The sequence below is a fragment of the Ceratotherium simum genome, chromosome 8 (assembly GCF_057802395.1).
Source record: "Ceratotherium simum simum isolate JZ-2026a chromosome 8, ASM5780239v1, whole genome shotgun sequence".
Classification (NCBI taxonomy): domain Eukaryota; kingdom Metazoa; phylum Chordata; class Mammalia; order Perissodactyla; family Rhinocerotidae; genus Ceratotherium; species Ceratotherium simum.
In genome coordinates this window covers 48,989,587-49,004,729 of record NC_141907.1, presented here as the reverse complement: position 1 = coordinate 49,004,729, position 15,143 = coordinate 48,989,587, and the positions used below count along the sequence as shown (strand labels likewise).

At 35.6% G+C, this 15,143-nt stretch overlaps 1 protein-coding gene across 19 annotated transcripts in view; it reads right to left on the bottom strand.

Annotated features, from left to right (window-relative positions):
- ADGRL3 (adhesion G protein-coupled receptor L3) overlaps window positions 1–15,143 on the bottom strand; it is an 812,769-nt gene that overhangs the window by 108,114 nt on the left and 689,512 nt on the right. For all 19 annotated transcript variants that reach the window (XM_087434392.1, XM_087434383.1, XM_087434386.1 and 16 more), the window contains 2 exons: window positions 10,812–11,021; window positions 8,195–8,415 (listed from right to left, as the gene is read on the bottom strand). In XM_087434392.1, the coding sequence (XP_087290518.1) occupies window positions 8,195–8,415; window positions 10,812–11,021 (431 nt within the window). The remainder of the gene's footprint in view (window positions 1–8,194; window positions 8,416–10,811; window positions 11,022–15,143) is intronic.

Here is a 15,143-nt window from a genome sequence, read left to right as displayed (position 1 = left end):
CACCGCTTGTCCGGCCATGCTGAGGCGGCGTCCCACATACAGCAACTAGCAAGATGTGCAACTACAACATACAACTATCTACTGGGGCTTTGGGGAAAAAAAGGAGGAGGACTGGCAATAGATGTTAGCTCAGGGCCGGTCTTCCTCAGCAAAAAAAAAAGGAGGATTGGCATGGATACTAGCTCAGGGCTGATCTTCCTCACAAAAAAAAAAAAAAAAGTGTACAAGACAATAGTTTTTAGTATATTTAAAAGTTGTGAAATCATCATCAATCTAATTTTAGAACATTTTCATGGCAACAAAATGAAACCTTGTACCCATCTATAGTCACTGTCCATTGTCTCTACTATATTCACTCCCAACAGCATCCCCACTCTCTTCCCAGTCCTAGCAACCACTATATTTTTTGTCTCTAAAGATTTGCCTATTCTGAACAATCCATATAAATGGGATCATACAATGTGTAGTCTTTTGTGACTGGATTCTTTCATTTAACATAATGTTTTTAAGGTATATTCACTTTGTAGCATGTATCAATACTTCATTCATTTTCACTTCCAAATAATATTCCATCATATAGATATACAGTAATGCGTCGCTTAATGATAGGGATACATTCTGAGAAATGTTTCAGGCAATTTTGTCTTGAAAACATCATAGAGTATAATGAAAGGGAACAAAATTTGCCACTCCAAAATGTGTCTCTTTAACATGAGGATTATTTTAGGCTGATTATTTTTTGTGTGTGTGAGAAGATCAGCCCTGAGCTAACATCCGATTAGGCTGATTATTTTTAAGAAACAAAGGACTCAGAAAGTTTTTCTTGTTACCTCCCCCTTAACTGCCTAAAAGAATTCAGATAAAAAAAATCTGTCTCGGGAAGCGAGCTATCACCTTAGCATTACATGAACTAGGTTGTAGACAGGGAGGAACCTAGAAAAGCCTGTTTGTCGGGATTCCCTCTGTGTTGCTCTATTTCTGTGTGGCCAAACACCTGCTTTCCAAAAGTTTGCCCCTTTTCACCTACCTGTGAATTACCTTCCTTCCCTGTGAAGTCCCTGACTCTCCCCACCGCTAACATCTTCCTTTGTCTTTAGCTGAGGATGGTCTTTAACATGGGAGCTTTGCCTATTTAGGTGAGTCACTTGGTTTTCCTGGGATTCTCCCATGTATACATGCTATTAAACTTTTGTTTGTTTTCCTCCTGTTAATCTGTCTCATGTCAATTTAATTCTTAGACCAGCCAGAAGAACCTAGAAGGGTAGAGGAAAATTTTTTCCTCCCCTACACTACTTACACAAACCTAGATGGTATATCCTACTATACATCTAGGCTATATGGTACTAATCTTATGGGACCACTGTCATGTATGTGGTCTGTCATTGACTGAAACGTCATCATGTAGCACATGACTGTACCATATTTTGTTTATCTTTTCATCAGTTGATGGACATTGGGTATTTCCACTTTTTGGCTAATATAAATAACGCTGCTATGAACACTTGTGTACCAGTTTTTGAGTAAACTTATGTTTTCATTTTTCTTGAGTAAATACCTAGGAGTGGAATTGCTGGGTCATATGATAACTATATTTAACATCTTCAAGATCCGTCGAACTGTTTTCCAAAGTAGCTAGCTGCACCATTTTATACAGCCACCAGCAATATATGATGACTAATTTTTCTACATCCTCACCAACATGTGTTATTATCTGTCTTTTTTATTGTAACCTTCTAGTGGGTGAAGTTACAATATAAAGCAATCTCTAGTTGTGGAAGTTATCGCATTTCCTTGGTTCTTGTAAGAACTCACATCTAACATTCAACTTTAAAGGTAACATTTAATCACATTTTTTTTTTTTTTTTTTGGTGAGGAAGATCAGCCCTGAGCGAACATCCATGCCAATCCTCCTCTTTTTGCTGAGGAAGACAGGCCCTGAGCTAACATCTATTGCCAATCCTCCTCCTTTTTTTCCCCAAAGCCCCGGTAGATAGTTGTATGTTATAGTTGCACATCCTTCTAGCTGCTGTATGTGGGACGCCGCCTCAGCATGGCCTGACAAGCAATGTGTCGGTGTGTGCCCGGGATCCGAACCTGGGCCACCAGCAGCGGAGCATGCACATTTACCCCCGCTAAGCCACAGGGCCGGCCCCAATCACATTTTTTAATAACAGGAGAGCAGTCCTGATGTTCTCTGATATAGTTCTGGCATGGCTAACTCTGTAACAGAAAAATTACTCTCAACCCCAAATTTTTATATATGGTCATAATTTTACGTCCAATCCTAGGGTTCCTGGGTGATGAAAGGATGACACAATAAGCTGTCAATCTCCAGTACACATACACATAAAACATGTTCTTGGCCTTTAATAAAATAACACACAAATATACAAAGCACTCCCCACACTCATATTGAATGACTATCTTGATATATCAATGAAAAAATACTTCATTTTCTGTACTATTTCCCACTGGTCACGCTAGAGTCCAACACACCGAGTTCAACATGTTCAACGAGGTAAACGCTTCACGTTAATGAAATGTCACAAGAAAAACTATTTTACAACATCATATGATAATATACTTAGAGAAATACTACAAATGAATATATAATTTTCTATGGTGGGTTGAAGAGCTTAGAAATTATGAAATGTATCAGATAAACCTGTGCGTATAACTTGCAGAGACTATCAAGGTCAATGTTCCTTGGCTAGGATCTTTCCTGAATAATAGTATAATCTAGTATTTTTAAAAATCAGTAATCACTTTTCTACCCAAATGATTATGCCAGTTAGATAATGAAGTAAAAAGAAAGAAATTTGTGGGCTTTTAACCAGCAGAGGAGAAATTACAAATCTAAAACTTAATAGATGATTTATAATAATTTTCAGATCATAAAATTTGATTTCAGAGGCTGGCTTAGTGGAGCAGCGGTTAAGTGTGTGCTCTGCACTTCGGCGGTCCGTGGTTTGTGGGTTCAGATCCTGGGCATGCACTGACGCACCGCTCGTCAAGCCATGCTGTGGCGGCATCCCATATAAAGCAGAGGAAGATGGGCACAGATGTTAGCCCGGGGCCAATCTTTCTCAGCAAAAACGAGGAGGATTGGCATTGGATGTTAGCTCAGGGCTGATCTTCCTCACACAAAACAAATTTGATTTCAATTATTTTTAAGAGCTTGGTTACTGATTCTAGTACTCAAGGATATTCTGACGCATCACAAATGTTCATGAATTAATCTACATCTTTCAGAAATCTCTTATCAACTTTTGAGCCCATATTTAACTCTTAGGCTATTCTTGGGCTTTACACCTTCCCAGCAGCCTCTCTGCTCCTGGAACCCACTTCCAACCCTTTTCCAATTTACCCATCATGTTAATCACTGCTTTTTTAGTTGTATACTTAGATTGTGAGGAAAGCACTATAAACGTGATTTTTTTCTTTAGATAAAAATTAACTGTTCAAACAGTTTGCATTTTTTTGGTAACATTGATTGAGGTAATCAAAGTTTAAAAGAACTGACTAGTTCCAGGTCATAAAATCAAACTATTTAGCACTGAATTTCCAAATCAGTCCTGTTTGAATTATTAAGTCAATGCCAGCCTTCGTCTTCTGACAGTATCATACAGGATGGCTGCACTAAATATCCATATGAACAGCAGGATAAGAGAAACTAAGAGAAGATACAAAAACAGAGATAAAATGAAATAAATGCCCATTGTTAACAGTGCAATTTAGACCTGTGGTCCACTAGCTGAGAGTTACTTTTTTCAAAAATGACTGTATTGGTCTTTTAATCAGATTTTTAAAATGTCTGATTATAGTACTAAATGTAATTTTAAGTACATTCTCAAGAATAATGTCAGTACAGATAAAAAGATTTCATTAAACATCAGAAAATAATAAGATTCTCTTACAAGCATTGCAAATTGATGGCAAAATAAGAAAACTTCTCAAAATCAAATTATGTATGCTTTGTGTGTGAGTATGTGTTTTGTACATAATAATCATTTCAATAGCTCTAATAACATTTCATAGAAAAACACATCCATCTGCCAGATGGAATATGGTAGTTACCTCTATCTGTATCAAAATAACATTTATTTAACCTACAAAAACAATTTTATCTCCTACCATTGATATGATTCTCTACTTTTTGGAAAACATAAACTATCATTATTATTATTATTATTATTATTATTATTATAGGTTTCAAAAATAAAACCTCATTGTCAGTATAATAAGATACAATTATGTACATTAAGAGGAGAGAAAAGAAAGACATGTCTACTATTTGGATTACTGTAATATACACTCAATGGTTTTATTCTAGATGTACTCTAAGTGGTTGAGACTGAGGAGTAAAAATTTAATAATAATACAGTTCCAAAAGTAAGCGAGGCAGACTTCCAAGACACAAAATTTACTTTATTGAGTTTAATAAGAATTTATAAAAAATGGCTGACAATATATCTCTGAATTCTGGCTAATTCCAGTTTATTTAAGACTGTGGACTATACATATTTGTATTAAAAAAAAATCAGGGGCTGGCCCCGTGGCTTAGTGGTTAAGTGCGCATGCTCTGCTGCTGGCGGCCCCGGTTCGGATCCCTGGCGCGCACTGACGCACCGCTTCTCTGGCCATGCTGAGGCGGCATCCCACATACAGCAACTAGAAGGATGTGCAACTACGACATACAACTATCTACTGGGGCTTTGGGGAAAAAAAGGAGGAGGATTGGCAACAGATGTTAGCTCAGGGCTGGTCTTCCTCAGCAAAAAAGAGGAGGATTGGCCTGGATGTTAGCTCAGGGCTGATCTTCCTCACAAAAAAAAACAAACAAAAAAAATCACTGTAGCACATAAGAAGGTAACACTGGCAAAAAAGAAAACAGAAAAAAAAACTCCTGAAACTTGAGATAGGAGACCTACATGAAAAAAAGTCATGTGACGAGCATGGAGTGGGAAATGCCATTTGAAATAAAAGTAATAAACAACAGTAACAAAAACTGGAACAACAAAGACACATTTGATAATAAGAAACAAGAAATATAATTCTATACGCAGAAATCGTTCAAGTTGCCTAAAAATTCATTGCTTATATTTTTCTTTGAAAATATATCTTCATTAAAGTCCTGATGGAAACAGGACTCGTCCATAGCAGCTTCTCAAGTAAATATGAATGACTGAATAATATTTCTTTTTTCAACATCTGTTTCCTCAATGGGCAAAATAGCACTGTGTAGATATTGGGTTGGATGAATTCCCAAAGCGTACAAGTTAAACATTTTTTCCCTGTATTCTGAAGGTCTCTCTGTGGACAATTTGTTTAAAATGTACAAATGAGACACTAAATGCTTTACGCTTCTCTGTGACAGGATTTTAATGTAATTTTCCCTATCCTTTTCTCTCCCTCTTTCATCTATGCTCCCCTTTCTCTATATCTGTTATGCTTCTCTCTGTTTTAGGAAAAATCATCATTGCAAAACTGAACTATTATTAAGGCTTGTTTTAAATCAGTGCCTGGGAAATAAATTAGCCTCTATTCCCACACAGTAATAATGTTAGTGAATGAGCGCTTCCAGTTATGGTGCAGGGAGTTAAAGCAATGATGGCCAAAGCTTGAACAAAGTCACCAGAGACCGCATATTATTGATTCTAAGGAAAGATAGATTCCCAGAAAATGACATCTGTGTCAAAATAAAGGACTAAAACACAAGGCAAATAAGTTGAGTCAGTTCAGTAACAGGAAGATCTGCAAATATCGAAAGAGAAAAAAGTTCAACATAAAAAGAAAAATAAAAGTAAATCAAGAACTGCAAGAGAGCAAAATTGAACTACTTAAGAATATTTGAAGTAGTATAAGGTCACAAATAACTTTATCATTCAATTTAATATTTTAGAGAGGAAATGCATGAATTAAAATGAAAATCCTCTAAGGGGAGTGACTGCTAATGGGTTTCTTTTTGGGGTGATGAAAATATTCTAAAATTAGATAATGGTGGTGGGTGGATAACACTATGAATGTACTTACTAAAAATGGTTGAAGTGTATACTTTAAATGAGTGAATTTTATGGTATGTGAATTATATCAATAAAGGTAAGTTTTAAAAATCCTCTGATCTATCTAATCCCTCTCCCCTAAGATGTCCTTAGAGGCAAACCCAGATAATTTTTTATCTAATTCTAATAAGTTCCACAGTTGTCACTGGGATCTACAAAATGAACTCAGATTTGACCACAATTCACAAAGGTTAGATTAAAAAATAATTCCTATTAGTTACATTTAGACAAAGGGCTTTATATACCCTGTCACTGTACTCAAGAAAAAAATTCAACAGAAGTGAGACGGTCTTCTAAAGACATTGTTGGTGCCTTTGCACCAACACATATTCTATTTTAACTATGCTCCCAATCACTCTGGAGTCCTTTTCTGTCGTTCCCTCCTTATGAATCCTCTCTTCTGGGAAGCGACCTGCTTCATTGGCAGCATATTCGGGCTGCTGATTGCTGGTGGAAAGTCATGAAATTTGGCTTATTAACTTCTGTACAAATTGATGTATCTAACCTCATCTGAGCCTTCACTACTGCTTGGAAATCTTTTTATTAACGTCTAATTGGCTCCTTAACACATTTTCCATAGTGCTCATTTCAGAGCTTTTCAAATCCCCTGTCCTCTCAATGTGACCTCACCTATTCACTCAGCAAAAGTCAGCATCTCCTACTTGATGGAAAAGTTCCTCCACTTCGAAATTTATCTTATCTGTTCTTTCCTTCACACTCACCTCAGGAGAGATCACTTTACTATTTTTAAAACACCCTAGTTTAGTGGAAATAAACTTGACTTGTTTTATCACATGATTGCCATTATCTAGCTCTATAACCATGGGCAAGGCAATTAATTTACCTGGTCCTTGATTTTTTCATCTGTAAAATTAATGCTTTGGTCTATGTGAATTCTAAGGCCACTTTCAGCACTAAATCAAGGTTTTCCTAATCTTATGTCTAATCTTATGCCTTTCTATCCCCCTATAACCTTTCCCTTTTATTCAACCTATATATAGATATGTCTCTCTCTATATATGTCTATATATATAAATTACAAATGAGGCATAAGATATTTTCTCTCTACTAATCTCCTCTTATCATTTTGATTCTTCCCACAATAGACATTCTTGGGACTTCACTTTTTAAAATCTTTCTTCACTACTGTTATCACAAGTTAATATTTTCACTATTTCTCAATCACACTTTTTCAGGGTGTAGATAATACTTGAAGACTCTACTTTCTTGCCACTGGCTTATCTTTTCACACCTTCCAATTTGGCTTCTGCTTCCAGCACTTTATCAAAATAGTTGTTGCAAAGGACAAATGATTTTTCCTCAATGGTTATCTTATTTGAATTACCTTTGACATAAAACACCATGGATGGTGTTTTGAATCATCATCTTGAAACTTCTCACTTTCCTCATGGTTCACTTTTAAGGCTCTGGTCACCTCTTCTCTTTCTCTATTTTTATTTTCCCTCTTCAATCTATATCTTAAATGTGGGTATTCATCAGAGATCTATCTTGGTCTTCTTTCCAATCCTTTTCTATTGAAACTTTCATTCATTCTCAGGATCTCAACTGTTACACTGACGTGGATTACAAAAAATATTTTTCACTACACCCCTTTCCAGTATGCTGGACATCTTTACGTGTATGTCTCAGCAATTTGATGGTACGCTGAAAATAAAATTCATCACTATACCCCAATATGCACTTAGGAAAAAAAAAGGGAAAAATACAAGCTGCCCCTGCTCCTATAGTTTGTCTTTCTGTTAATGATACAAATTTCTTTCTAGTGACTAGAACTGACACGTTAGGAAGAAGAGAAGCTGTTAATGTCAGGGACTATATTGTCCTCTGAATACACAGTTTTTAGTATAGCTAGTTATTCATTTGACAAATGTCTCAATGCTCTGAAAGATATTAAAATAATTATTTCTTTATAATTAGTCAAGGTTATGACATAGATGTGGAAAAATTACACTGTTTTAAAACAGCATCATACTGAATCTCAGAAATATTTTTGAGTAATTTATTGCTGTGAGGTGATATAAAGACTTTAACTTCCAAGAAAATCCAAAGATTGTAGTTCAACTAGGTTTAAAAAGAGAAAAAAAAAAAAGGGAAAGAAAACATAAACTCACACTTTATCTGTTCCATAACTCCTGTAGTCTACTGCAGCTGACACAGCCACAATGAGTGCAGGCATCCCGTACCCAACCAGGTAAAAGTATTTCCTGCGGGAATGTTCACTCTCAAAAACCTCCACCAGCATGATATAGAGCTGCACGCCCTCCAGGAACATCCAGGTGAAGGCAGCCAAGAAGAAGAAATGCAAGAGGGCAGCAAAAACCGCACAGGCGATCTAGGAAAAGGAACAAACGATTCAGTCAAATAATTACCAAATGATATATTATCAAGTGCCACAAAATTAAAATAAATATTTATCAAGACCACAGTAATAAAATAGGTCTGCAAAAGAATAATCTAGTCAGGATTCTTAAAATTCAGATGTCAAAACTTAATTAATATAACCTATCTGTGAAAACTATATTTAACATTTTATTAATAACGGCTTATGGATGACAACATAGCATTATAATAAGAAAAAATCATAACATTTAGGAAAAAGTTCTAATAAGAGCCTATTGATGATTATTACTGAGATTAGTCTAAAGGTCTTAAAATACATCTTTTTGTTGGCCATAATCATGTGTGTACTAACATATCAAGTTCTTCAATTGTAAATGAAAGAGAAATAATAAAACCAAGGAGACTAAAAGCTCTTAAAACTAAATAATATAATTAATTATAGATTCATTATTATTAATTGCTTGTTTATTTCCTCCCTCCTTTGTTTCAGAAAGGATTTAAGGTGGCATTGGGAAGTTCATGCTGCACAAGTGTGAAAGTAAATCTGGTTAAAATAAAGTGTTCCAGAAGTGCTTTTTGTCTCTCATTTTTTGTTATTGTACTAAATGTTAGTCTAGACAAGCTTGGTCAAAAAAGGCAGCCAGACCTTACTTTGGCGTATTTTCTAAGTTACTACAAGTTTCAGCTGACCATATATTCATTTTCTTATGTCAGTTCCTGACATTCTTACACCTCTGGAGTTCAGGTTTTTTTTTTATGAGAAGTCCTAAATAAAAGCTATAGCTCCTAGTAGAAAAGGGCAACAAATTTATGGACATGATCAGATTAGGATGGGGGATTCAGTGATAAGCATGATCCTTGAGAAATGAGACAAAGGGCAGGTCAATTTCACTGGGTTAGAGGGATGACAATGAAGGGGAGATAAGGAAGTCAAACGTCAGAGGGGCTAGAGAGAAAGCAGAGCCTAACCACTACGTGGGATGCAGGAAGAGGACACCCGTCCAGCAATAAGAGTAAGGACAAGCTAGGCTGAGCTGCACTCTACCCAAGTTTTTCATATCAATCACTGTTCCTTATGCTACTTGTTGGAAATTTGTTTTGTGCCGTATGCAACATTTGGTGAAGTTTATCATACCATATGTAACATCCGGAAACAAAAATAAGAATAAGGATCTAAATGAAAAGAAATCACACAGCATTTGAATTGCAGGTTAACAAGAGAATAAAATGATTTCTTCTGGGAAAAATCACAGTTTGCTACTTTTTGCTTTTTAGAGTTAGAACTTCAACTATTAATTTTTGTTATCAGAAGGCTTTACTTTTTTGGGGAAAGAAATGTGCACTTTGATTGCTTATTCATATGTATGCATTTATGGGAAAAGCTGTCACATTTGTATATGATAGTCAATTAAAAGTATAATCACCATAATTGTACCCTTTACGGCCATTAATCATGAATGTGTAATCACAAACATGAATCCAACTGCATTTTTATTGTAAAGTACTCCATACATATGGACACATACCAGAGAACAGCATTAAGTGAATGAATTATTTATTATGCCTACAATTCTAAAAAATGAAAGTTTTCTTTTCATTTGCAGTTTTAGTCATGAGAACAAACTTGCACTATGCGCACGAATCTTAAGTAAATAGAAAGGGCCTCACAAAAATTATAAGTGGGCATAAAGTCTGTGTAATATATTAGATACTATCTGTTATTCATATTTTCTGTTTGGCTTTACCAAGAACAGTTGGCTAGTGCTGTTTCGTTTTTCCCTCCCTCCCTCCCTTTCTCAATATGACTGAATGTAGGTAGTAATATAGTACGAAGTTGGCACTTAAAGATGTGAACAGAACTTAAGCAAATATAAAGTGTCAAACAAAACTTGGGAAGAGTTTGTATATGCTCAAAACGACCTACAGTTTGAACTGTTGTCCAAAATATGTCAATGAGAAAAACTCATTTTAGGCATGCAATTTTAATATAATTTCCTCTGTTTTTAAAAAAAGTATACTAAAACTTCAAAAAATAACAATTATATCTGTTAGAAAAGATACTCCTCCATTCCTCAAATGATTTTATTCAACTTTCTTCAATATCCAGCTGATTTAAAAATTAAAGAAAAAAAAACCTAATGAAGAGACACAGTTCTTTAGAAAGGCAAGTGCGTGAACAGAATTTCTGAAGAAATACACATTTATACATCCATCACATTCACTTCTTTATGACAATGGGACATGAAAAAGGGAAAACTGAATAAGATCTGAAAATTAGTATCTATCTTAGACAACTGGAAGAGAGGATATTTTCAAACATGAATATTTCTGGTATTGAACAGCTGGAAGTGGAGAAATTCTGGACTAATAGCAATGTGAGTCGCTTACTGGTTGGTCAGTTCGGTTGATCCCAATTAGGAAGAGCAGTTCTGCTACAAAGAGGCTGATGCAGAGGTTCTTGTGGATGGTGTTACGGTCACTCTGGAGCCCGCGGAAAAAGCAAAATGTGAAGATGCAAATCAGGAGACACACAAGGGACAGCAAAATTCCAACCCATGTGATCACATCCAGAAGAAGGTCATGGACTGCATCACTGTGCTGGAAACACAACAGAAAAACCATAAGTTGCAATTATGCATAACCAATTATAAAGTTTTAACAGGGCCTAGATTCATGAAGCAGGATTTTAATAATGTACTAAATTGTGTGTGTCCTCCACACACACAATAAACAAGATCACGTAATTATTTGGGTTTTCTAGTCCATAGGTAAAGCTTTTTATCTTTTCTCTGAGGTGTAAATCAGTTTGATATTCATGGTTTCGGTAGTGTTTACACCCTTCTTAGCTACATACATTTTCAGGATATAAATAGTTGAAGCAAATCAACTTAATTCTGGCCAAAGATTTCAAGGAAAAATTTGTTGTTTTTTAACCCATATCACTTTTTTAGACTAATTTTTGACAACCCCCACTAGGGAATACTCTATTTAAAAAATTAAGCTATACACTTAGGGAAGTGGTGTTTCAGCTGAAATGCTTTTTGAATGACTGAGGGATCTTTATAAAAAATACAATTCCTCTGTCCTATAAATCCTTTATCAGAATTTCCAAGGTTGAGTTCATAAAAGTATGTATTTTTATAAAGCTCTCCAGCTAATTTTGATGAATAGCCACATATGTGTACCATTTATTTCATGGAAGATCTAAAAGAATGAGGATATTCACTGGATTTATATTCATATTGACTGGCTTAAAGAGATCAGCAAGTTTGATCCTTGAAAGGTTCTGCAAGAATAGAGCTGGTATACACAGATGGAAAATAAGGATTCAGAATTACTATACCTGATAGCAGCATAAAAAAGATAGTAGAGCTAAGAAAAAGAAAAAGCTCATGAAGACTTTTTTACTGAAACTGTGTTTTTTGGGCTCTGTTAAAATAGTCCTGTGAGCTGCATATTCGCTATGCTCCTTGTTCTGTCCACTATCTCATTTTTGTTTTTCTTATAAGATTCAAAACTCTATTTCCAACCTCTGGTAGTTTGCCTCCACCCAAAACCCGTTCTGTGAAGCTTTAGAATTTACAGCGGCCCAACACATTCATGTGCCAAGTTGTTGGAGCAGAGTGGAGAAATTATCTATGACCATCAATTCCTCTTTTCTTTCTAGGTTTGTTAAAATCCCTAAAGACATAACTCTCATCAGTAGGGGAATAAATAATGGCTAACTTACGGAATGATATTCTAAAGAGTAGTGAAAATCAGTGCTCTAGATTGATAGTCACAAACATGGATACGTCTTAAAAATTTAATATTAGACTTTTAAAAAAATGCAAGTGGCGAAAGGATCTATACAGTATGATACCACTTATGTAAAATTTTAAAAGATACAAGTCAATGACATTGATTTTTATGGATATATACATAAATACTAAAAGTGTAATATGTACATGGGAAATTTTTTAGTTGAAAAAAGATGTGTTTCTAATTGATACTTTTTTCAACTGAGTAGATCATACACATTGATTTTTGTTTTACAATGTAAGTTACTACATTTAGTTGTCTTCCACACTGTTAGCTCACCTTAAAAATACATAAATATCCAGGTTTTCTATTCTTATTTGTTTTTATTCACACTTCATACTTTTATGTTTTATACAAACTTCATACAAAGATTATTCTAAATGTGGAAATTATTCTTACAGGTGAGCTACTATGCTGTAGCCTGAATCATAGCACTTCTCATACTGTCAGACACGACTTCACAGTTGTTATTTGATAAAGAACTCTGCTAGAACACTGTCAATGAAACAGTTTCGAAATATTCCTGCATAACTCTAGATTTATTTCTCGGAAGGAGCTCAAATCATGAAAGAAAACCACACGAAATTTTGCCTTAACTGCTTTGTTCTCCAGGGGACACTACTAAAGTAGTATTGAGGCTCTGATAGCTTAAATTACTTTTACTATTTGAGAGTGGAGAGTGGTTAGTGCTACCCAGTTCCCTGAACAGAGGGCTATTTGCTCTCTTCTTTGACTCAAAGGAAAGATGCTGTGATTGAGTATCAAGCACCAACGTTCAGCACAGCAGTCTTCCATAATGGGAAAAATGGCAGGGATAATACATTCTCAAATGTATCCTGAAGACCTAAAACACTAAAAAAAGAAATACCAAAAAACTCCTGCCTTTGTCTGTGTAGTTTCATTATTAGAAATGTATTTACTGTACTCAGTGCCTTCATAGATCCTTCAAAAAACCCCATGCAGAGTTATTAAGAGAAGAATACCAGATGTCAAAACATCAGTATAAAAAGTACATAACACTCATAGACAGAACAAAAGTATCTAGTGATTAATTCACCTTTCAGGCACTACTATCTAGCTCAGAAAATACCAACACCGACCCTATTATGGTACACTATACTGTAATAGCAGCACCCTTTGAACACAACTCACCACTTGAATTTCATCAGTAAGAAGAAAGGAAAAGAACAATGGACATTAAATGCCAATAAGAGATTTAAATATAGCCTTCTTTATAATAGCGTACCATAATAGAACTTCCAGGAGGCCAAGCCATGAAAAAAACCAAACCCCCTTCAAGAGAATGGCCAATCAAATAAAACTCCTAGGTATAGTTGTAAGAATGTGATAATGGATCAAATTTTCCTATTTCCAAGATTCCATATTTGTGAGCATTACATAACTAAATTACCTATAATATGAACTATAAACCATATGTGTCTTGAGATTTTATTAACCTTATATCTTATTAATATTATATCCCAGCACCTAGTACTGGGTTTGACACACAAAAACAGCTTAATAAATAGTTGTTTTTGAATGATTATAATTTCACTCCTCTTAGATCAAATGCCTTAGAGCTAAACTCTCTATGTCAATATAGCTTTAACATCCGTTTAATCTCCACTGGATATTTAATAAAGTATCAAATATTACATGTTCAAAACTGAGCTCCTGATCTTGTTTCTCTCCCACCCCTCAAAAAAATCTGTTCTTCCCTCTGTTTTCCCCATTTCACATACTACAATTAATCCATCAGGAAAACTTGTAGGTCCTGCCTTCTAAATCTGACCACTTCTCATCACCTCAGCTGCACCAAATTGGTCAGAGTCACCTGATTTTTTTTTTTTTGAATAGCCTCCTAATTGATCTCCCTACTTTGACCCTCATCCTCCTTCTATATTCAACAGGATAGAGAAATTCTATTTATATATGTCAGATAATATCACTCATTGATCAAAGCCTCCTATGTCTCCCATCTTAATGAAAGCAAAAACCAAAGTCTTTACAAAGGTCTATAAGGTCCTATAAGATCTGTACCCTGTGGCATCATTTTCTATTCTCTCCTTCATTCAGTCCATTCCACCCAGTTGGCCTGCTCTTTTTTTTTTTTTTTTTTTGTGAGGAAGATCAGCCCTGAGCTAACATCCATGCCAATCCTCCTCTTTTTGCTGAGGAAGACTGGCCCCGGGCTAACATCTGTGCCTATCTTCCTCCACTTTATATGGGACACCGCCACAGCATGGCCTCACAAGCGATGCATCGGTGCGCGCCCGGGATCTGAACCCAGGCTGCCAACAGCGGAGCACACGCACTTAACCGCTACGCCACGGGGCTGGCCCCTGGCCTGCTCTGTTCTTTGAATACGTCAAGCACACTCCAGCCTCAGAGTCTTTGCACTTGATGTTCTGTTGGCCTGGAATGCTCTTCCAAAAGACATCTGCATGGCTTACTGGCTACCCTCCTTCAGTCCTTCATTCAAATGCCATTTTCTCACAGAGGGTTTTTCTGAGTTACCCGTTCTAAAATTGCAAACATCTTCCCCATTCTGACTCTCTCTATTGCTTTTCCTGCATTATTTTTCACCTTAGCACTTATCCAAACTATATAGTTTATTAATATTACTAGTTTATTGTCTGTGCCCTCCACTAGAAAGTACACTTCAGGAGAATAAATTGTTTCATCTCTTCTGATTACCAATGTATCCCTAGTTCCTACAAAAAATGTCTACCATGGAGTGGATGCACAATTAATGTGTTGATTGAATAAATGAATCTCTCTTTAATTATCCCCCTCTTCTACGATGGATTTAGATTATAAACTAAAAGTTGTATCATGCTGCCCATTACAGTCTTTGGGACTCTTGGGTTCTTAAACCATCTTCTCTAAAATCTTAAATAAAAGACAAAACCAGAGCTG